This window comes from Bacillus rossius, chromosome 1 (assembly GCF_032445375.1).
Source record: "Bacillus rossius redtenbacheri isolate Brsri chromosome 1, Brsri_v3, whole genome shotgun sequence".
Taxonomy (NCBI): Eukaryota; Metazoa; Arthropoda; class Insecta; order Phasmatodea; family Bacillidae; genus Bacillus; species Bacillus rossius.
Genome location: NC_086330.1, coordinates 119,026,357 through 119,049,983, shown reverse-complemented (window position 1 = coordinate 119,049,983; position 23,627 = coordinate 119,026,357). Strand labels below are relative to the sequence as shown.

Here is a 23,627-nt window from a genome sequence, read left to right as displayed (position 1 = left end):
GGGCGTATGTGAGAAAGATGCCCCCCCCCCCCCCCCCCCTCAAAATCCTAAACAATCTTAACATTCACACAAACACAAGGAAATAAATTGAAAGTAAACAGCCAGCCTGGTGTAGGCTTGCCATGGTTTATTTTGATCTAGAGAACAATATTTGAGTTTTTCATTTTTTTTTATAATTGAGCCTTAACAAAAATGCAAATAATTATTGAATTGTAGTGGTACCTAACATTTATTTTTTCCTTAATATTAAAGTAATTTTTAGTGGGCAGGATCCACCTATGTTATATCTTTGTGAAATTGTATGCTTAACAATTTTTTCAAAATAAAACAGTCAATTCCCACCATTATATGTGTTAAATGTTTAGGTACAAAAAATGCTTGAATTATTTTGCACCTTGAAAACCAAATTTTCCCCAGTAAAGACCTCTGGCTTTATTTGCGAGATTTATGTTCCTCAGTAATGAAATTAACTACATTTGGTAGATATGATTTGAAGTCCCCCTAAATGAAATCCTGTGTGTGTATGCTCCTGACTGATTCAAATTATTATTTTTGTCAGAGTTAGCAAAAAAATTACAGATTGTTGCACTGTGCATGTGGTCTTTTTAAATGCAATATGTTTTACTGTGAAAAGTAAATATTTGTTTAGTAATGAAATGGTAATGTGTTTGCACCTATGGATGTTCAGATTAAAATGGTTGTTTAGAAGCGCATGTATAGGTATAGGTATTAGTTTTGATAAGAAATCAACAAAAATTAAGCAGAAACATAATCTCAAAAAACGTTTATCATACTACATCTGACATTACAGTATTTAACTCTTTACGGAAAAAAAAATGTATGGTTTACTATTGGAACAATGTTTAAACAAGGATTTTAAGAGGGTGCTAAATATTTGGCAAATAAAGAGATAAACAGATAAGTATTGTTGCGTATCAAAATTTTCCAGGGTTTCTGAAATTAAATTTTAGGACTTCACTGTTGGGACTCTGGGCTGGCTGCTCTGTTCACCCGCTGTGCAGGTGGCGTGGCCGAGTAGTTGGGGCACGGGGCTGGCATGCAGGTTGGACACATTCTTTTGGAGTTTGTTTGTTTGTTTGTCTGGCCGCGCTGGTGCGATGTGGTCGCCCGTAAGGATGGAAGGGGTTAGTCATTTGTAAATTGTGTTTCAACAACCGTGGTGCACGGAGATCTAAGCGGTGTCTGTGTGGGGGGAGTTGGGTCGGGCCCTCGCTCAGGGGAAGGCTATGCCTCTCGCTTGAGGTGAGTATGCTACTCGGAGGCCACGCTTTGCGTAGGTGAAGATTTGGATTCGGTTACTCACTGGGCAGGCGCAGGCCCATCCTGGTAAAACGAGGGGAAGCCTACGATTCACTCGTCCTTTTGGACATACCCGAATACTCACATTGGCAACCTTCTTTCAACAGACGAGAGAGCCAAACGCCCGATCGTCCATCTTCGTTTTTTTTTTTGTTCATTGTAAATAAATATACAACTCAAGATAACTAATGGTCAATTAGGTTAGGTTAGCTACATTATAAATACTTTAAAACATTGTGGACGGTTGATTTGGTTAGGATAGCTACATTAAAGATACTGTGAAATCATGTAAACTGTTTCCTAGCCCTGGATAGCAACATTTTAAAAAGTTATTTGCTAAGCAACCATAAAATGATTTTACAGTATTTTTAATGTAGCTATACTTATCTAATATAACCAACCATCCATAATGTTTTAAAGTATTTATAATGTAGCTAACCTATCCTAATCGACCGTAAAATTTAATGCCACCCCAGTTTATACAATGAGATAGAACTGAAAAAAAAAAGCGAGCATGAACTTCGGGGAACTTAGGGGTTTGGCTCTCTCGTCTGTGAAAAGAAGGCTTGCCAACGTGAGTATTCGGGTATGTCCAGAAGGACGAGTGAATCGTAGGCTTCCCGGTAAGGAGTTGATTAGGTGAGAAGAGAAGGTAAGTAAATGAACGTCTTTAAATTTCACTTAGTTGGTTGAGACGCAAGGGGCTTGTGGAACAGCAGTCAAGGACCGTTAAAGAACTTCTCTGTCTTCCAGGAAATAAACCCAAACATTTGTCGCTGTGCTGAGAAGATTAAGTTAAATTTTATAGATCCGTTTGTCGAGTAAAAAGGAGTTTATTTAGGTCGAATAGAAGCTTCTGACACTCCCTTGATGCTTAAAAGTCACTACATTGTAGGTGTATCACTTTAATTCAAACATTGTCGATTGTACGATTACTTTATCTGATGTAAACTAGTTCCCAAATAATCAATTGCAAGTTTAAATATTCTGTGCCTTAATAAATGTTTATTTTTATAGAATTAAATTAAATTAATTTTTAAACCCTTACGATAAGCAAGTCATACCCTGGAAATTCCTGTACACCCCTAGAGTTATAGAAATTCCTCTTACTTCATAGTGTGTGTTCGTTCTTCCAACATAAAAATATTTAACTGTAGGAGTATCATACTTAACCTCAACCTATTTATTATTTGTATTGTAAAAAACACCAGTTACAATATTATTACTCTGAAACACATGCATGACCCATTTTGACTTCCCTATTAAACACTTCATCGAGGTTACGGTAAAATCATATATACAGTACCTCTTTAATAATCAAGACTGTGCTCACTGATGGACCCTTCCTTGTTGAACATTCCGTCCTTCAAACTGCGCTATGTCTAATTCATTGCAAGTGTCTAAAAATTTATTCATTACTTAACAACGCACTTTTATTTTAACCACGAAGAAATAAAGAAAAAAAGGATGGCTGAGGGGGGGGGGGGGGGGGGGTGTGAGAGACCCTGGCGCAAGGGTAGCACCGGTACGCAGGCCTTCGGGCTGTAGACCTTTCGTAACTACAATTCTTCATAAGCTGCTGGGGCTTACCTTCATTTTCTATTCATTTTCACAGTAACCTGTATCATTAATTAATCAATCAAAGTAGTAGTTATGGAGAATCTACATTCTTTCACCACGCGTTCACTTGCTTGCTTGTCTTGTCTATGGGAAGGAAAGCATTTCCACTGATGGTTGTTTAAATGATATTACAGAACGTCATGTTAGTATATAAACAAACACTTCCTTTTTGTGGCAAGTTACCGTGTTACACATTTATTAAGTTGTCAGTTCTCTGCAAATATCTTCAAATGTTTTTACCATTTTGTTCCGTATGTCTTCCATTAACGTATCGACATCAGCCATCGTTAAACCTTTTGTGGGGATCTCTGGCAGTACAGTGATAACAATCTTGCCTAGAAAAATAAGAAATGTAGTCACATGATGAAATGAACATATCTCATACACATATTTTACATACATATATTAAAACCATGTAAAATACATATTACTTTATCAATAAAAGTTTGTGTAACAGCAGATATAAATTTAAAAGTTGAGTTTGACTTGTGTTGAAATCGCGCGATATTGTGTTATTAGTTATTACTTCAAATCCATCGGAAAAAGAGTTTTTGGTAATTTAAATGGATTTATTAAAATAGACAAGCAAGCTAGAGAGTAGAGGATTTATTTATAAATTTTTATTTTGCTGGGATCCACAGTGATAGAGTGGTCGGATCACTCTTATTTCAACGAGGGGAACTGGGTTTGATTCCCAGCAGGTTCATCACACTCAAAACTTGTCACAGAGGGAGACGGTGGATGTTGCAGTGAGCGGTGTTTTCTCAGGGTACACCTCCAACCCAAGCTATTTATTCAATCAATGCTCAATTCTTATTACCCCTCATTGTCTACAATGACTGTGATTTTCACAAGACACTAAGCTGCATTTATTTCTTTCGGTCTTTTCTGCCGACTTATTACTCACCAGCTTATCTTTGCCATGCATTCACATTGAAATGCAGTAATGGTTGCTCACTTTGAGTTTCAGAAGTGCTTAGTGCATTCATGTGCTGTACACATGTGGTTACACTGCTTTCTATTAGTTGGGCAAGGGAAAACTCGGCTATGTTACGTTTCAAGCCCTACGTGTGCCCTTTCACCAGAAGTGCTGCAAACTTGCTTTGACAATCCTTAATTGTGTGGCGTTTCGACATTGTTCTGAACGTAACTGTGTTCTAGTAGTAGGTAGCTCATATTAATTGTAATGGCCCGAAAACTGGAGAAAACTTAATGTGAAATGTCATATTTTCCATTATGAATTGAAAACATTAAAAATTGTGGGAGAAAAGTTAAAAAAAAAAAAAAAAAAAAATACAGTGATTTAGAATATTGTTTAAGAATTAGAAAATTGTGGTTTTAAATAAGTTTAATTGCACAATCATGGGGATGTAAGTAATAATTTGTATTTCAGAGACCTGTAACTAATACTATCTATATTTAATTAGATAACAATGCGGAACTATTTCACATAACAGCTCCTTGGCTGGTGTATATGAAACTCAAGTTACACTATAGTAGTATGTTTTGGGGCCTCCGTGATCTGGCTTCTGGTTGTGGTGTGCGGTTAGTGGTGTCGACAGCCATCTTTGATGTCACGGCGGCCATATTGGTCTCAAAAATTCCTCAAAAATGACTCAAAAGTTTGAACTTTGACATTGACCTTAAAATTTGAGCTTGACCTTGAAATATGACCTTTAAATTTGACCTTGATCTTTGACTTTGACCTATACGACCATTATGGATCCGACATTTTGTGTTCAGTACCTGCTACCAGGAGCTACCGCCTGCTAGTGGTCATTGCCAACATCTTATTTCGTCTGCTGGAGGACACCATCTTGTGTGTGTACTCGTCGTACCATCATGCTAGTTTTATTCTAACCCACTACAGTGCAGTAATCATTATAACTGAGGTGCCCGCCATCATGAAATTTGGGCACCATCTTGAAATCATGTAATTATTTAGCTAGAAATGCGGGAAAAATTCCAAAATTCACCGAAAAAATCAATTAATTTACAAATTGATTAGATCAGTTCCAGTCCTTGGTTCGATTCTTGACCAGTGACAGTTGTAACTGAATATTAAATAAATTTTAGATTGTTTTCCATTACCTTTCACTGAGTTTATTAATCATTCACTCTACGAAAAACAACTGAAGTCAATATACCTGACCAACGAATTAAATACAGTGCCAATTAGCCTAACAATGAAGTCTAATTTTACGATAGTCTGAATAACCTATAAGCCGTTCATGTACAAAGCCATCCATACATATAGACCAAGTGTCTCCAGACCATGAGACCGGCTCATAGACAATATCAGACGTATAGGCTAGTCATTTCCAGACCGCATTACCTTCTTCGTCGTTAGCTAATTATATTCAATTAGACCATCGTGACATTTTTTATACATACTAAAGAACCAAGTGACCTTGAAAAATATTTTAGTAACACCAAGAGGTATTTAACTAGTAAATATTCAGTCACTACATATTTTACTACGCGCAAACAACAAAAAGAAAGCACCATCAACGAAAAGGCAGCTCATTTTGGACGCACCGTCAATAAAAAGGAAGCACGTTCTTCAAAACGAAAGCTCGTTAAAAAAAAGGAGGTACATTCTCATGTACATTCAACTCGGTAGGATGCGATCGTCAATCTTAAGTGAGGATATTATAATGTCTCCATAAGTCTATGAATCTATCAGTTTGTAGTTCCATAAGTCATTGGCAACAATATTCATAGGCTCCAATAGTCATTGGCTCCAATAGTCATTGGCTCCAATAGTTATTGGCTCCAACAGTCTTTTGACTCCAAAAGTCATTAGCTCCTCCAGTCATTGGCTCCAACTGCATTTTGTTTCAACAGCTCCAAAGATATTTGGCTAGAATGCTACGAGTCTAAGAGACTATGAGGCTACAAGGCTACGAGTCTAAAAGGATCTAGCTGGTTACGAGTTATACATGGCTGCGAGACTGCATGGCTAAAAGACCACGTGGCTACGAAACTACATGTCTCTAAAGCTACAGGGATACAAGTTTACTCGGCTCCAAATGCTCCAACAGCTCCAAATGCTCCAAAATGCTCCAACAGCTCCAAAAGGCTTTAAAAGGCTCAAATTGCTCCAACAGCCTTTTGTTTCAACAGCACCAATGATATTTGGCTAGAATGCTACGAGTCTAAGAGACTATGAGGCCACAAGGCTACGAGTCTAAAAGGATCTAGCTGGTTACGAGATATACATGGCTGCGAGACTGCATGGCTAAAAGAGCGTGTGGCTACGAAACTACATTTCTATGAAGCTACAAGGATACAAGTCTACTCGGATCCAAATGACTGCAGGGTGACATGGCTACAAGACCACTTGGCAGGGACCAGAAAGTTACTTTTAAAAAGTAACTCAGTTACAGTTACAAATACTCCATTGGAAATGTAACCCTGTTGCAACTACAAGTTACACTTCTGAAAATAAACCAGTTACAGTTACAGTTCTGAGAAAAGTAACTGTAAGTTACTTTAACAGTTATTTGTGAAAAAACTAAAAATGTGATACGTAATATTGTTATAATTAAATGTTAATAAAACATATTGTGTTTAGTAAAGATATATGTTTATTTAAACTGAAAAAAATTAAATAGGTCTTAAATTAGATTGAGTAATTAGTTCACACTACAAAATTGTTCGCAGCACCACACAACAAGCACTTCACAATAAGGTTATTTTTATCACTCGACCGAACTTCGAAAAAATTAGAATATGAAGGCCACGACAACGAAAATTCTGGACTGCTTTCTAGGCTTCTCGCTTCATTAGATTCTGTCATTGCTTTCGCGCATGTGCACAGGTAGGTTAATTAATTAAAAGCACAGCAGTAAACCCGCATGTCGCAAATATTAAATAAATGACAATCAAAATACGAGCGCAGGCTAGCCAACAGCAATTTTACAAGTACAAGCAATACCATCGCAAATAATATGCTTGTCGGGATTTTCGTTCAGGGATTGAAAAAGTCAACAAATCGTTGTTCGTTCAGTCATAAATACATTTAAAAAATGTAACGCAAGATGTAACGACAATTATCGTTACTTTAAGGCAGAAAAATGTAATTCAGTTACAGTTACCTACTGAAAACTTGATATATTGCGTTACCACGATCGTTACCATAAAAAGTAACTGTTACAAATAACGTCGTTACTAGTAGCGCGTTACCTCCAGTCCCTGCCACTTGGATAAAAGCTTCAATTCTACGAGTCTACAAGACTCTACCAAATACCTTCGAGTGTATAAAGCTCCAACTACTCCAGCAGCATTTTGTTATAAGATTACATGACTACTTGTTTACGTAGCTACAAGTCTACGAGGCATCTTGGCTACGTAACTACAAGTCTACGAGGCATCTTGTCTACGTAGCTACAAGTCTACGAGGCATCTTGTCTACGTAGCTACAAGTCTACGAGGCATCTTGGCTACGTAGCTACAATTCTACGAGGTCCCAAGACATCATGACTACGCGACTACGAGCCATGAGGTTACGAGACTACGTGACAACGAATCTTCAAGTTTACGAGACTGCGAGGCTACAGAGCTACGAAGCTTCTAGAACACAAGTTTACGTGACCGCGAGGATACAGGACTACAAACAAGTCTGCATGAGTACTTTGCTACGAAGCTACACGTCTACAAGGCTTCAATTGCCGCATCTGTCTTCGACGGAATTTTCTCTTTTGCTCCAACTGCTCCAACAGCATTATGTTGTAAGATTACAAGTATACTTGCTTACGTAGCTACAATTCTATGAGGTCCCAAGACATCATGACTACGCGACTACGAGCCATGAGGTTACGAGACTACGTGACTACGAATCTTCAGGTTTACGAGACTGCGAGGCTACAGAGCTACGAAGCTTCTAGAACACAAGTTTACATGACCGCGAGGATACAGGACTACAAGTCTGCATGCGTACTTGACTACGAAGCTACACGTCTACAAGGCTTCAATTGCAGGTTCTGTCTTCGACCGAATTTTCTCTTTTGCTCCAACTGCTCCAACAGCATTATGTTATATATTTACAAGGCTACTTGCTTACGTAGCTTCAAGTCTACGAGGCTCCAATGCATGAGACTACGAGCCATGAGGTTACGAGACTATGCGATTGCGAGTCTTCAAGGTTATGTGATCGCGAGGCTATAGGACTACGAAGCTTCCAGATCACAAGGTTATGAGACTGCGAGGTTACAGGACTACGAAGCTTCCAGGACACGAGGCTACGTGGCTACGAGACTACATGACTCTAACTGACTAAAATAGCACCATTCAGTGGTGAGAGTTAATTCATCTAATGCAAAATAACCTATTTAAATTAGTGTCGATTATTGTCAATAGATGACACCACATGTTTCTTACAGGTAAATATTATTTAGTTATTTTATGTGGGATGCGGGATGCTCAACTAACGATCGCAAAAGAAGGATGGCTTCGCTAGACAAAAGGAGAAGGAAGTCCGTCTTTCATGTTAGTGCTTCACAGATGTCTCATGATATATTATTTGACTGAGTAATGTTTGTTTATTTTTTATTTCCACCTGATAAAAAAAATTGCAAGTGCTGATTTAGTAGCAGAAATTGTCGAATTAAATGTAACTTCAAATAAAATGCCATGACTCATTAGGTAAAAAAATCCTTCATGCAGTGATCGATTTCTTATCTGTAACCACAATCACTTGAAGAAACCACAGGAATTATCAGAGGCACACGGAGAACATCATCATATTGACAAGAAGAATCGGAAGCACACGGAGAAAACCGTCAAAATATTGACAAGTTTTCTTTGATATCATAAAATTACACAAAAAAATTAATATAAAAAAATTACAAAAAATACAAAATATTCTGGCTTGTACTAGAACTCTAACTTTGCACAACAATGAGAAGTTCACAAGCTAGCAGAATCTGTTTTTGTATTTTTTGTAATTTTTTTAAATTATTATTTTTTGTGTAATTTCATATCAAAGAAAACTTGTGGCGGTTTTCTCCGTGTGCTTCCGATTATTCTTGTCAATATGATGATGATGTTCTCCTCTGTACTCCTGATTTTTCCTGTGGTTTCTTCAAGTGCTTGTGGTTACAGATGAGAAATCAATCACTGAATCAAGGATTTTTTTTTATCTAATCAGTCATGACATTTTTTTTGGTGTTATATTTAATTCGAGAATTTCTGCCACTAAATCAGCACTTGCAATTTTTTTTATCAGGTGGAAATAAAAAATAAACAAACATTACTCAGTCAAATAATATATCATGAGACATCTGTGAAGCACTTACATGAAAGACGGACTTCCTTCTCCTTTTGTCTAGCGAAGCCATCCTTCTTTTGCGATCGTTAGTTGAGCATCCTGCATCCCACATAAAATAACTAAATAATATTTACCTGTAAGCAACATGTGGTGTCATCTATTGACAATAATCGACACTAATTTAAACAGGTTATTTTGCATTAGATGAATTAACTCTCACCACTGAATGGTGCTATTTTAGTCAGTTAGAGTCATGTAATCTCGTAGCCACATAGCCTCGTGTCCTGGAAGCTTCGTAGTCCTGTAACCTCGCAGTCTCATAACCTTGTGATCTGGAAGCTTCGTAATCCTATAGCCTCGCGATCACGTAACCTTGAAGACTCGCAATCGCATAGTCTCGTAACCTCATGGCTCGTAGTCTCATGCATTGGAGCCTCGTAGACTTGAAGCTGCGTAAGCAAGTAGCCTTGTAAATTTATAACATAATGCTGTTGGATCAGTTGGAGCAAAAGAGAAAATTCCGTCGAAGACAGAACCTGCAATTGAAGCTTTGTAGACGTGTAGCTTCGTAGTCAAGTACGCATGCAGACTTGTAGTCCTGTATCCTCGCGGTCATGTAAACTTGTGTTCTAGAAGCTTCGTAGCTCTGTAGCCTCGCAGTCTCGTAAACTTGAAAATTCGTAGTCACGTAGTCTCGTAACCTCATGGCTCATAGTCGCGTAGTCATGATGTCTTGGGACCTCGTAGAATTGTAGCTACGTAAGCAAGTATACTTGTAATCTTACAACATAATGCTGTTGGAGCAGTTGGAGCAAAAGAGACAATTCCGTAGAAGACATATGCGGCAATTGAAGCCTTGTAGACGTGTAGCTTCGTAGTCAAGTACTTATGCAGACTTGTAGTCATGTATCCTCGCGGTCATGTAAACTTGTGTTCTAGAAGCTTCGTAGCTCTGTAGCCTCGCAGTCTCGTAAACTTGAAGATTCGTAGTCACATAGTCTCGTAACCACATGGCTCGTAGTTGCGTATTTATGATGTCTTGGGACCTCGTAGACTTGTAGCTACGTAAACAAGTAGTCATGTAATCTTATAATAACATAATGCTGCAGGAGTAGTTGGAGCTTTATACACTCGAAGGTAGTTGGTGGAGTCTTGTAGACTAGTAGAATTGAAGCTTTGTATCTAAGTGGTCTTGTAGCCATGGCGCCTTGCAGTCATTTGGAGCCAAGTATACTTGTATCCTTGTAGCTTCATAGATATGTAGTTTCGTAGACTTGTGGCCTCATAGTCTCTTAGACTCGTAGCATTCTAGCCAAATATCATTGGCGCTGTTGAAACAATGGGCTGTTGGAACAATTGGAGCCTTTTGGAGCTGTTGGAGCATTTGGAGCATTTTGGAGCAGTTGGAGCATTTGGATCCTTTTTAAAGCAATTGGAGCTGATGGAGCATTTAGAGCCGAGTAGACTTGTATCCTTGTAGCTTCATAGACATGTAGTTTCGTAGCCACGCGGTCTTTTAGCCATGCAGTCTCGCAGCCATGTATAACTCGTAACCAGCTAGTTCCTTTTAGACTCGTAGCCTTGTAGCCTCATAGTATCTTAGACTCGTAGCATTTTAGCCAAATATATTTGGAGCTGTTGAAACAAAAGGAAGTTGGAGCCAATGACTGTATGAGCTAATGACATTGGAGTCAAAAGACTGTTGGAGCCAATGACTATTGGAGCCAATGAATATTGGAGCCAATGACTTATGGAACTACAAACTGATAGATTCATAGACTTATGGAGACATTATATCCTCACTTAAGATTGACGATCGCATCCTACCGAGTTTAATGTACATGAGAATGTACCTTTTCTTTAATGAGCTTTCGTTTTGAAGAATGTGCTTCCTTTTTATTGACGGTGCATCCAAAATGTGCTGCCTTTTCGTTGATGGTGAATCCTTTTGTGTTGATTGCGCGTAGTAAAATATGTAGTGACTGAATATTTACTAGTTAAAAACCTCTTGGTGTTACTAAAATATTTTTCAAGTTTACTTGGTCCTTTAGTATGTATAAAAATGTCACGATGGTCTAATTGAATATAATTAGCTAACGACGAAGGTCATGCGGTCCGGAAATGACTAGCCTATATGTCTGATATTGTTTATGAGCCGGTCTCATGGTCTGGAGACACTTGGTCTATATGTTTGGATGTCTTTGTACATGAACGGCTTATAGGTTATTCAGACTATCGTAAAATTAGACTTCATTGTTAGGCTAATCGGCACTGTATTTAATTAGTTTGTCAGGTATATTGGCTTGAGTTGTTTTTCGTAGAGTGAATGATTAATAAACTCAAAGAAAGGTAATGGAAAACATTATCTAAAATTTATTTAATATTCAGTTACAACTGTCACTGGTCAAGAATCGAACCAAGGACAGGAACTGATCTAATGAATTTGTAAGTTAATAATTGATTTTTTCGGTGAATTTTGGAATTTTTCCCGCATTTCTAGCTAAATAATTACATGATTTCAAGATGTTGCCCAAATTTCATAATGGCGGCACCTCCGTTATAATGATTACTGCACTGTAGTGGGTTAGAATAAAACTAGCATGATGGTAAGACGAGTAAACACACAAGATGGTATCATCCAGCAGACGAAAACAAGATGGTGGCAATGACCACTAGCAGGCAGTAGCTCCTGGTAGCCTGTACTGAACATAAAATGTCGGATCCATGATGGTCGTCAAGGTCAAAGTCAAAGATCATGTTCATGGTCAAATTTCAAGGTCAAGTTTCAAGGTCATGGTTAAATGTCAATGTCATGGTTAAATTTCAAGGTCAAAGTTCAGGTTCAAGGTCAAATTTTAAGGTCAACAGTTGAGGACAATGGTATGGTGAACAGAAAATTATACTAGCATGGTATCAGCACACTCTAGTGGATGAATACAAGATGGTGGTCTCCAGCAGGTAAAACAAGATGGCTATATATATGCTATTAAATGTGGTGGGAGGTCAGTCTGTAGGTGTCTTCTGTGGAGGAAGGTTCTAATGTTTTTTGCTCTTGGCGGTTTAGAACCTAGTATGGGAATCGTTATAATCAGTATTCTAATAAGATAATTTTTTGATGAATTTTGGAATTGTTCCCGATTTTCTAACATAAAAATTACGGATTTCCAAGATGGCGTCTAAATTTCAAGATGGCAGGCGTAACGATAATTGCATCATTAATATGAACCAATATGGCGGTCGTAACGTAAACTGTAAGGATGACATCGTACTCAACCAAGTTGGTGGGCGTAACGAAACAAGTAACATTTATATAATCCAAGATGGCGACCGTAATGATAAGTGCAACAGTGGTTTTTAAGTATTATTTTATTTAATTTTTTATTTAATTTGATTACATAATGTTTTTAATGATTTTTAAAAAAATTTCATTAAAATCGGGAAAATAAATAAAGATATTCAAGATGGCGGGCATAACGATAATTGCAACATTAATAGGAACCAATATGGTGGTCGTAACGTAAAGTGTAAGGATGACATCGTACTCAACCAAGATGGTGGGCGTAACAAAACAAGCAACATTTATATAATCCAAGATGGCGACCATAACGGTATTTGCAACGTTGATGTCATAATCCATGATGACGTCAAAATCCATGATTACGTCAAAGGCTTATTGGAGGCTGTATACATGGATGCTTAAGCCTCTTTATGGACATTTTTAGTCTCTGGTATTTTTATGGACTCAAACGCGAAAATTTTTCCTCAAAACGGGAATTTTTGAGTCATTCCGAGTCATTTTTGAGGAATTTTTGAGTCATTATGAGTCATTTTTGAGTCTAAGATGGCCGCCGTGACATCAAAGATGGCAGTCGACACCACTAACCGCACACCACAACCAGAAGCCAGATCTCAGAGCCCCCAAAACATACTACTCACTATATATGGGTACAGATAGTGAATGCTGTCAAAAGTTTCGTTTAAAATTATTAAGATGTTTGCAGCACACTACACTGGAACCACTGAGTTAGAAATTGTCAGGAGATGGCGTCGTGTCACGTAGTTGCAGGTACTTTCTGCGTCTCCATCACCATATCGCAACACCCAAAACTTTGTGGAAATGGTGCTTGGCCTCGATGGTTAATATGTACGAATCTGGATTTCCATTGTTCCATAAAACTAAATTCTTTAAAACTGTTTCCACGATGCAAACATTACACTGCACCCGACGATGCGGGGGTCCAAAGACATGGTGCGGACAATCAACTTGACAATAAGTGGCTTCAAGTGTATCCATACAGCATTGCATGCATGGCCACTGATATTACCTATGTACAAGCGTTGTCCAAGAATTAAATACCATTTGTCATTTACGGTGATATGGACAAAATATTTCACTAGTTGGCAACACTAGTTTGTAGCACGCACTTCCCCTCCACAATGGGCGATCGCTCGGCTCTGTAGTTTATCTAGTCTGGTTGTGGCTTCTGTTAGAGATGGACGCTGCACTGCCGTCTCGCCAAATGTGATGTGCACTTTTTTTAACCCGGAGATGGTCTGCCCAGTTGAAATGGCCGTCGTCTGGCAGCCATTTATTGCAATGTGATTAACCACCGTATGTTAGGAAGTGGTGTGCTGAGTTCTCGATTGGTAGAACCAATGTGCATGATGTGGAATCAAGGGGAAGGAGGAGTCTTCAATTGAGGACGCATTGTTGGAGAAAATTCAGGCTATACTTCGTGAAGACCGCCGTCTGACAGTCCGGGGCCTAGCAGTTTCGATTCCAGAAGTCAGCAAATCAACGGTCAAAACCATTTCAACAGACAAATAGGGATTTAGGAAGGTGTTATCTCGTTGGGTGCCGAAAATGTTGACAGATGTTCGCAAGGAAAAAGTGTGGAAAGTGCTTAGAAATCTTGGGACCGTTTTGAAATGCCATTACAGGTGACGAAACAAGGGCTTGCCGTCACACTCCTGAGTTCAAAAGGCATTCAATAACATGGCGCCACCCCAGTTCACCCCGTGTCCGAAAATTTTGTAGGCAATCTCTGACAAAGTCATGGTAAGCGTGTTTTGGGATCGAAAATGAGTTTTTCTCTTTGAATATTTGCCAAAAGGGAGCACAATAAATGCTAATCGTTATTGTGAAACTTAAAAAAAAAACTTTCAAAAGCGATACAAATCAGGCGAAGAGAGAGGTTGAGCAATGGGCGTTGGTTGCATGATCACGCCCGCCCCCTTACAGCAGCTGTAACCACCGCGCTCCTGCAATCTTCTATGTGGGATGTCCTTAGCCTTCCGGCTTACAACCATGACCTGGTGCCCATTGACTTCCGTCTCTTCCTTTATCTAAAGCCACATTTGGCCGGGAAACTCTTTACGACTGACGAAGTCCAGGAAAAGGTGTCAAGCTGCTTGCGGACCGCGGCGGGAGATTTTTATGACAGAGAGATCAAGAACCTTGTTCCCCGACTCAATAGGTGCGTTGAAATTGCCGGGGATTACGTAGAAAAATAGTGTAGACATGTACGAACAATGTCACGTACAAATTTTGTAGGAATTTTCCTGATTTTTAAAACGGCAACTGTCTTTAATTTTTGAACTAACCTTGCATTGTGCTGCAGTGCACACACATTACTGCAGTATTATTTTAGTTTCATTTTTTCAGGGTACAAGATACAGGTTTGTAACTGTAGTGTGCTCTCTGCATTTTGCTTCAACTTGTGTATAAACTTCTAAATATACACTGTACAAACAAATATTGCAAAGCTTAGTTATTGCTTTGACTTACCTCTCCTAAAATACTTGTGTCTGTTATCAATGAAGTGATACGGAGAGTACACTACGGGTATGATGGGCACTTGGCAAGAGATGGCCACCCTGAAGGCACCTCTTTTAAATGGCAGCATGGGTACATCTTTAGTTCTCCTAGTTCCTTCAGGGAAGATCCACAGTTTCACCTGCAATAATCACCACTTTCAAAGTCAGTGTTACTACTTTGCAACGCAGCAAGATTTTGATTAATGATGGACTGGGATTTAATCATGCCAAAAAAATTTACTGCTAAAGGCTGGATGTTTTATTTTTATTATAGCAGCCACTCTAAATACCCAGGCTACAAAGGTATAGCAAGCTACAAATAGAAGGGGGAGGGGGGATTTTCTGGAATTCAACCTCTTTCAGGGGAAGGGGAGACAGTCCACGGAGCTATAATATTAAACAATAATAAAAGGAAAAATATTTATTTTGAAAAATAATTTGTTGGGATTAGTTACAAATATTCTCTAAGTACAGGACTTTGCTCTATGTTTTATTTTTTATTTTGGAAGGGGGGCAGCTTCCTCCCCCCTTCCCACACCCATGCCTAGAGAGGTCCTTCACCACCCTTGATGATGCACTGGTGGACTGACTATGTTTGGTTTTCACGCGTCAGTATCATGTGGTAATACATTCTAGTTGGATCTAAGGAATGAAGTTATTCTTCCATGTGTCACTGTAAGAATGAAACTGAAAAGGTGTGTCTAATGACCTATGCTATATATGGCAATCATTTTTTATGGATAATGGTTCATGCTATATCTCTAGCACGTCACGATTTAAGAGCACCGAGATGGTGACAAAGCAGTTCCGAGTTTTCTGAAGGTTTATGTCTGTCAGTGGACAATCGTCATTGCGGAATCTTAACATACCAGATTGTCCCATTTTCTCTATTTTGCCAGTCATCAAGCAGAAATAATTCAACTAAAACTTATTACAAATGCTTTTAAAAATTTAAATATTGTAATAATTATTTCAAATAATTTTTATTTTATTTTATTTTACTCTTTGAGGTGTTACCTTTTCTTCTCTGATTATGAACCCAGCTTTGGTGATCTGTTCATTTGCTTTGTGAACATTATTTCTATCAATGAACACTGTTCCGTTCAACCAGGCTGCAAGACCGAAAGGCCATACATAAAACACCTCGTTCTTTGCAACTGCTGCACATTTCCCCATCACGTCCCAAATATTAAACATACCTGAAACAAAAATTTGTAGTTCACAAGTTTAATGCCATTCCTCCTTACCTCCGCAACAGCTTAGCCCTTCTTGGCTTTGGCACCATCGCCACGTATACCCGCCATGCCGTGAACGTAGCTGACCAAACTGCACCACGCCACTCAAATGGTGGGTTGCAAACACAAACACATTTCATGACTTTCCTACAATGTAGACAACATTGACAATGAACGGCAATATAGTGCTATATTTTCTTGTAAGTTGATACAATGTGTTTTTTTCTCTTGAAGGAGAGAATTTGCCATGTGTATTCTGCTTCCTCTTCCTCAAAACCCAACAAAGCATGCATATATAATCTTAAAGGTGCTGTTTGGTTAAAGATGTTAATATATGCGGAAACTATTAAACGTAATTGTGGTAAGAAGCTGTCTACTAATTCTAATGTGTATATAAGTACTAAAAGTGTTTTTTTTTTAAATTAAAGCATATTTTTCCATATTATTTAATTATAATATCACAAAAATGTTTTAACCTAGACAATACACTTATGCATATTAGTAAAGATTAGTATAAAACCATAATTTATGCACGTTTTTGAAGAAAGGGGCTTTGATAAGAGCATCGTTGTCTTACATATCAAGAAAGCATCATTTCGAAATTTATATTAGTTAATTAGTTATAAGCAAAATGAAAATAGCATTGAATCTTATGAGGTTAACGCGGGTTGCATAGTGCCCCTGAAACACTGGAGTGGCCTCTTAATGGCTTACTTCTAATCATTGAACTGACAGCAGAATGATGATAAAATATATTTTATAATTTCATAATTGTAAAGAGTTAGTTATCGCTAAACTATTTTCTTTTATTCACAGCATTGTAGATACTCCTCTTAGGGTTGTTAACAGCCTACATCTAAACCATGGGTCCAAGTACTCGCTGCGTGCTCCCGCGCATGCATCGCGGGTGCTCAGGCTGTAGCTCTGATGCAAGGAGACGGGAGACTCAGGAAGGAGAGGAATACAATAACGTATTAGGCTATACATAAATTCCTTATATAGTAGAGGAGATTATATTAGTCCAACTTCGTTGCCACACTCCATATAAATATCATTACTTCCTACAATAGATTTCCTATATTCCCTACCCGGAACGTACATTTATACAACTATAAAATATTTGAGCATAAAATTTAAAGATTAAATACGTTACCAAAAAAAATAAGAACATTTTCAAACCTTTGCTGGCGTCAAGCAAAACTTAGACTAAAATATTAAATTTACAAATAAATACGTTGGGAGCTCCCATGTGAAGTAAATTCCGTTTCCGGCAATATAAACATGTTACAAAAGCCTACTAAAAATATATTTCTTAAAATTAAGCCTGGTATATTATTATTACAGAATACCAAAATATATATATAAGTTCCAGTTCAAGTACACGGCCGTGTGATTCCATTTAAAATGGTCCGTGCGCACTAAAATTGAGAAGGCTTATTAAACGCAACGAGAATACCTGTTTCCACTGGTAAACTTTAAAAATAACTTTCAGTTCATTTTACGTTTAAGGTTGCGACTGCCGCAACATTACAAGTCTACTTAAAAAAAGTACGTAGATTTCCCACACCTGTGCCAAAAACATGCAAGGGGCACTTACTTGATATCCTCTTCTGAAAAGCGTTTACCGTATATTTGCATAAACTTGCAAATGCTCAAGCAAACGTCCGTTTGCGGTGAAGGTCACGCCCAACCGGCCAAATAGGACGAACAGCTGACCGGTGTGTGGCGTTAATCGCCCTCGTACGTCACAAAAACGTAGCTTCTTAAAAAAATCAATACCACTGATAACTTCCCAGTCCAATCCACCAAGCTCCATGCTTGTTAAATTTAAAGTTAACGCCTTTTCCAAAAAAAAGTACTGCACACTGCATACACGTCGTGACGCCATCAAAACCGGCGCCAGGCCGACCGGCCTCCACGACAGCCGAAAACCGACTCACTGCCTCGCTGTCCCCACCAGCGCTGTTGCATTTCTAGCGGCGACTCAAGGAACTAAAGTCCGTTTATAATGTCTAAAATGCCAATTCAAAATACTTGACGTAAAACTTAAATAAACCAGGCTAATAATAGTAAAACAATTATAATCTAGGGGTAGCAGACATGCTACACGAGGCCAGACTGATATGTCGCGAGTGGGAAAAGTGGTGGATGCTGTCGAAAGTCCGTGGGTTTTCCCTGGGTACTCCAATTTATCTTACCAATGCGTTATGTTTCTACTCCAGTCATTTTCTTTACCCCTCATTATAGTTTATTAAAAAACCTCAAACAAGGTTTTAAACAATTGGTCAGTTACTCTATATAAAAATTATTTCAGGTGTTAGACCAGGTTAATAAACTGCACAAGGAATTGAACAATGTAACACGCAACCAATGCAAGAAAATCAATTTTTTTTAATAATGTTTGAAAGTTACAAGAGGTTACCAACTGTATAATTTAAAAGTGTAAAACGATCGTAGAGAACAAATTCATACCCAGAGCTTCATGAAAACAAAAAAAAAAAAAAAATCAATTTAATCTTAATGTATTATTTTCTTTTACTGTGGGAAATATTAACAAGTGAAAACCTTATGTGTATAATGAATAGAACATTGTAGCCTTTTATGCGCATAATGTTTTCAGAAAACTTATCTTCAATTACCAGGTGTTAGAATCGCAAGCCATAACATTAGAAATTGAAAGAAGACTGATGATTGCATTGGGTTTTATCATCTTGCATAGTTTGTAAAATATATTTTAAAACGTTATTGAACTTTTCGCGCCTTGCATTTCTCACATTTTTGCATTTCTTGCGTAGTTTATAAATCCGGCCTTGGTCTAGCTGAAGAACAGTTTCCCAAAATGTTCACAGCTGCTTGACTGCATACTGGGGTTATCGTACTACTCTTCTGTAATGTTAACTGAGTGTTAACAAGTGACTCACCAAGAACATCAAGTATTGATTGGTGATTGGCAACTATAACTGCTCCTCTGTCTTCAGCGAGTATTTCACCGTGGCGTAGTTCCCAAGTGATGCCGAGAAGTTTGGTGAAATGCTTTAGAATCTGTGCCATCAGTCTACATAAAATAAATAACAAAATTAATCTTAAGAGTATGGCTCAAGTCTAGACCTTTTGACAGCCAAAGTTGTGCCAAATACCATCAAATAGTAGTATTTAATCTTTATCTAATACCAAGAGAGTAAGAGACAGCATAAGAAAGTGTGCATGTATATATATATATATATATATATATATATATATATATATATATATATATATATATATACACACATATATGGGAAGCAATTTTTAAACTCTTTTTAAAGTAATAATATATATTGTAAGCTTTTATAACTAGAAAAAATATAGAAACAAGTAAAGTGGTTCTTTTAAAAGCACACAATGAAAACTAGGTAAGTGTTGCGCATTATGACTGATGTCTTAGCTTAATACTTACTTGTAATGTTCCTTTTTTGCAAACAAAATCATGTTACATTATTAGGCCTACTTACAGGGATTGAAAAATAAATAAATAATATAAACTCTGCAGACACACATATGTACAGCTGTTGCAAAGCAGTAAAATATCTGAGAAAGTACCAGCGAGCCTTTGAGAACAAACTTAGGCTGCTGAATAGATAGTCTTTGAACCAGTTAGCTTACGTGCCTGGCTAAAGTTATCCAGCTACAGAGGGAATGAATGAATGAATGAATGCCAACATGATAAGAAAGGAGCATTAATGGAATTAATTAGTACAGATAAGGAATGCTACTAGAAAACTCATCAGCTAATGACGTCTCGTCACCACATTTCCCTCTTGTGGAATATTAAAATTTATTCTCTGTTGGGAATCGCACCCAGAGATGGTCTTGATGGGAGGCGAGTGATTGACCATGAAATTGCCGTGGCGCTTCTTGCATTATATGTTGTGAATTAGGGAGCGATAAAGCAGATTCTGCTGAGAAGAGCCACTTAATACTACTAGCCTGTTGGAAGGGTGTGGGGAGGCCTTTTTTGCTAGTCTGATGTCATTTGCTTCATATGTTTTCACACCAAGTATTTGTTTAAAATTGTAATTAATGGTTAAGAAAGAGAATCTTCATATACGTGACACATATTAGCTTATTATATATCTTTATTTCTGCCAAGATCATTTTTATAAAATTACAATAATATTGGTGTCACTCTTACGACACCAGCTTAAAAATAACACACACAATGGCGGCTACTCGAAATAACACAACAAGAAACAAAAGATGCTTCTGTAAGAGAGCCACTGAAGTAACTCCAGCCCGTTAACTGGCTGAAGTTTCCCTCCTTATCTACGTATATTACACTGCTAGCCCTAAAAATTGCAACACCAAGAAGGATGTGAGCCAGCACGATCAGATTGAGCTAAATACTCTACATAAACTGATCACTCAATTATATTAGCAGCTCTGTATGACGTACGGAAAATTGAGTCATCAACACTGTGTGGTCCACCACGGGGCATCAATAGCGACCATCAAGAGGAAGAGACTTTGGATGTCCTTCTGGGCAGGAGCATATGTAGAATTTCATTCCGTAGAGGGGTGAGGGGATAGGACCGCTTTGCCCACTGTTTGCTTTAAAATTCTTTCCCTCTTTTTTTGATAGGATATATATAAATAAGGATTTTGAGAGAGGTGATATAGCCCAACCCCATCTTCCCCCCTGCTTCTGGGCTATTTTAACTCTGTCCATGCTGCTTCGATGTGTGCCCACAATTCTAGCTTGTGCTAGAACTCTATCCTTGTTCAACAAAGGAGAATTTCTCAACCTGGCAGAAGCTGTTTTTGTAATTTTTTCATTTTTTATTTTTTTTATTATTTCCATTATTTTGTATTTTTTATTTTTAAAATTTTTTTCCCTGTGATTATTGATGTTGATTAAGGACAACGTGCGTTAGTTTTCTCCTTGTGCTCATTATTCATGTCAATATTTTGATTGTATTCTTCATGTGCTCATTATTCCTGTCGAGACTTCTGCTGATGTTCTCCTAGTGCTTCTGGCTATTTCTGTAAAATCGTCTCTGCAAAAAAATTGTTTGACTTAATGAGTCACGCAATTTTATTCAGAGTTACATTTAAATTGTGAATTTCTGCTACCAAATTATCACTAAAAATGTTTTTATCAGGTGGAATTTAAACAAAAAACATCCATTACTCAGTCAAACAATATGCCTTGAGACAGCTGAGAAGCACTATCATGAAAGACGAACTTACTTTCTCCTTGATGTCTAGCAAAGCCATCCTTCTATTGCGAGCGTTAGAGAGCATTCCGCATCCTACATTAAAATATATATATGTGTATATATATATATATATATATATATATATATATATATATATATATATATATATATATATATATATATACACACACCTCAACACAACATATGGCGACATCTATTGGCAAGAATATGAGCTACTTACAAGTTCTTTTGGATGAAATAAATCAACTCTCGCAGCTGAATGGAATCAAAGACAGTTACAGCCATTTAGTCTCGAAGCCTCGTGCACTTGTAGCCATATAGTCTCGTAACCTCTAAGACTTGTATCCTCATAGACTTGTAGCCTGTAAGCCTTGTAGCCTCGTGACCAGATGAAGCCTTGTACATTGTAGCTTTGTAGACCTGTAATCTCGTAACTTCGTAGCCTTCTAATTTCGTTGCTAAATAGCAGCTAGGCCTAAGATAGCTGGGACCAAAGACAACTGGATCCAAAGACTGTTGGAGCAAAAAGACTATTTGGAGCCAAATGGTAGCCTACCTTTGGAGTTATTGACTTTTGGAGCCAAAGACTGTTGGAGGCAGATATTATGAGTCATTGTATCCTACAGCATTTTGCTACCAACCGTATCCTATTGTTAAGAGGGCGATAAAGGGCTTCATTTAGAACTGTTGTAGTGGTCAATGCGACAGCAAGTAGAGGTCAAACCAGTTAATGCAGATGAATGAGATTTTTACACATCATTGAGGAAAGATATAATGACTGATCCCAGTTGTCAGAATGCGGTTAATGTTATTAATAAGCAAAATTAATTAGTAAAAAGGTTTATATTAGTGCAAATTTGACAAATTGCAGAAAATAAAGTAATCTGAATAACAAAAAAGTAAAAACTGAACGATTTACATGTAACATTCTTTTATAGTATATGATTTTTGGAAATAATTATCTTCATACAATTGCGAATTACTTGCACACACATAAGTCACTGCACATTCATGTTTGAGCCAAAAATTTGCCACTTCTCTGTTTGAAGATAGGACACTTTTATTCCATCCCTTCAGCAAGACCCGAGCGCTGTAGATAATCCTCGCCATTAGAGTGGTCGGGTTCCGGCTGTTATCTGCGCCTTGATGACGAATGTGTGGAAGGGGTGTAGAGGAAGGTCTAGTTTTCGATAACACATGTCTTGTCGGGTTACTCTGCATTTCTCTTGTCATTGCATTCGCGTCCACCTCATTTACATTATTCTTAGAGTATTCTTTGCACATATATTTTATAGTACCGTTTATTTACAAATATTAAACTGGATTGTGGATATACAATTAATATTTTTTAGTTGCTTTTTATGTTACTTGGCATACATCTTATTTTCAACCAAATAATAATAGTTGTATAAAAATTAAATGAACTAAATATACAGTGGGATATTACTTTGCAAGGGATTTATTGGGGGATAAGTTTTACAGATGTTGCAGTTCCAACACTATAAGCACAACACAAAATACGAATAATTACACAAACCTGTAAAGCTGATTTGTAAACAAAATACATAAGTTACAATAGTTTACCTCGCGGTTACATACAAATTGATAATATACATAAAATATTACAAGTTTTCAAAGCTATCATGTTGTTTCATTAAGTAGAATATAAAAGTATCTCTTGTTTGTATCCCATTTAACACTATAATGTATTTTATATATAATGTATCACATATATAATACATGTATATTTCATGAATAGTAGTTACTGAAGTAAAAATGTTTTTCCTTTAATACAGAATAAAATACACAATATAAACTATTCATAACGTAATTTATTCTTGCTTTTAGCATTCTCAGATGTAGTTTCCGCTATTAGTTTCTTACTTCTCAGACGTTCTTGAGCCTGTAGAATATAAAGCGGGTCTCGTATTTGCATCGAGCGGCGCTGTCGAGGATCCACAAGTTCTGGGATAATACAGTTCATATAAAACCTTGAAAGTTTCTCCTCCAGCGAAGCTTTCCAAAATTCGTCATCTCGGTTGATTTCTTCCACTTTCATCCCTAATGGTGTCCACACGACATAGAAACACTTCTCTCTGTTAGTAACGTGAAGCTGGCCTTGTACCTGGAAGTAATGCCTGTGTTTTT

The 23,627-nt window shown here is 37.5% G+C and overlaps 1 protein-coding gene across 1 annotated transcript in view; it reads right to left on the bottom strand.

The window, feature by feature from the left end:
- Window positions 1-2,491: 2,491 nt before the first annotated feature.
- LOC134543109 (1-acyl-sn-glycerol-3-phosphate acyltransferase alpha-like) overlaps window positions 2,492-23,627 on the bottom strand; it is a 62,756-nt gene continuing 41,620 nt past the window's right edge. Inside the window, exons 3-6 of the mRNA XM_063387918.1 lie at window positions 19,185-19,318; window positions 16,046-16,227; window positions 15,000-15,168; window positions 2,492-3,275 (exon numbers count right to left, since the gene is read on the bottom strand). Of these exons, the coding sequence (XP_063243988.1) occupies window positions 3,139-3,275; window positions 15,000-15,168; window positions 16,046-16,227; window positions 19,185-19,318 (622 nt within the window). The 3' untranslated portion in view covers window positions 2,492-3,138. The remainder of the gene's footprint in view (window positions 3,276-14,999; window positions 15,169-16,045; window positions 16,228-19,184; window positions 19,319-23,627) is intronic.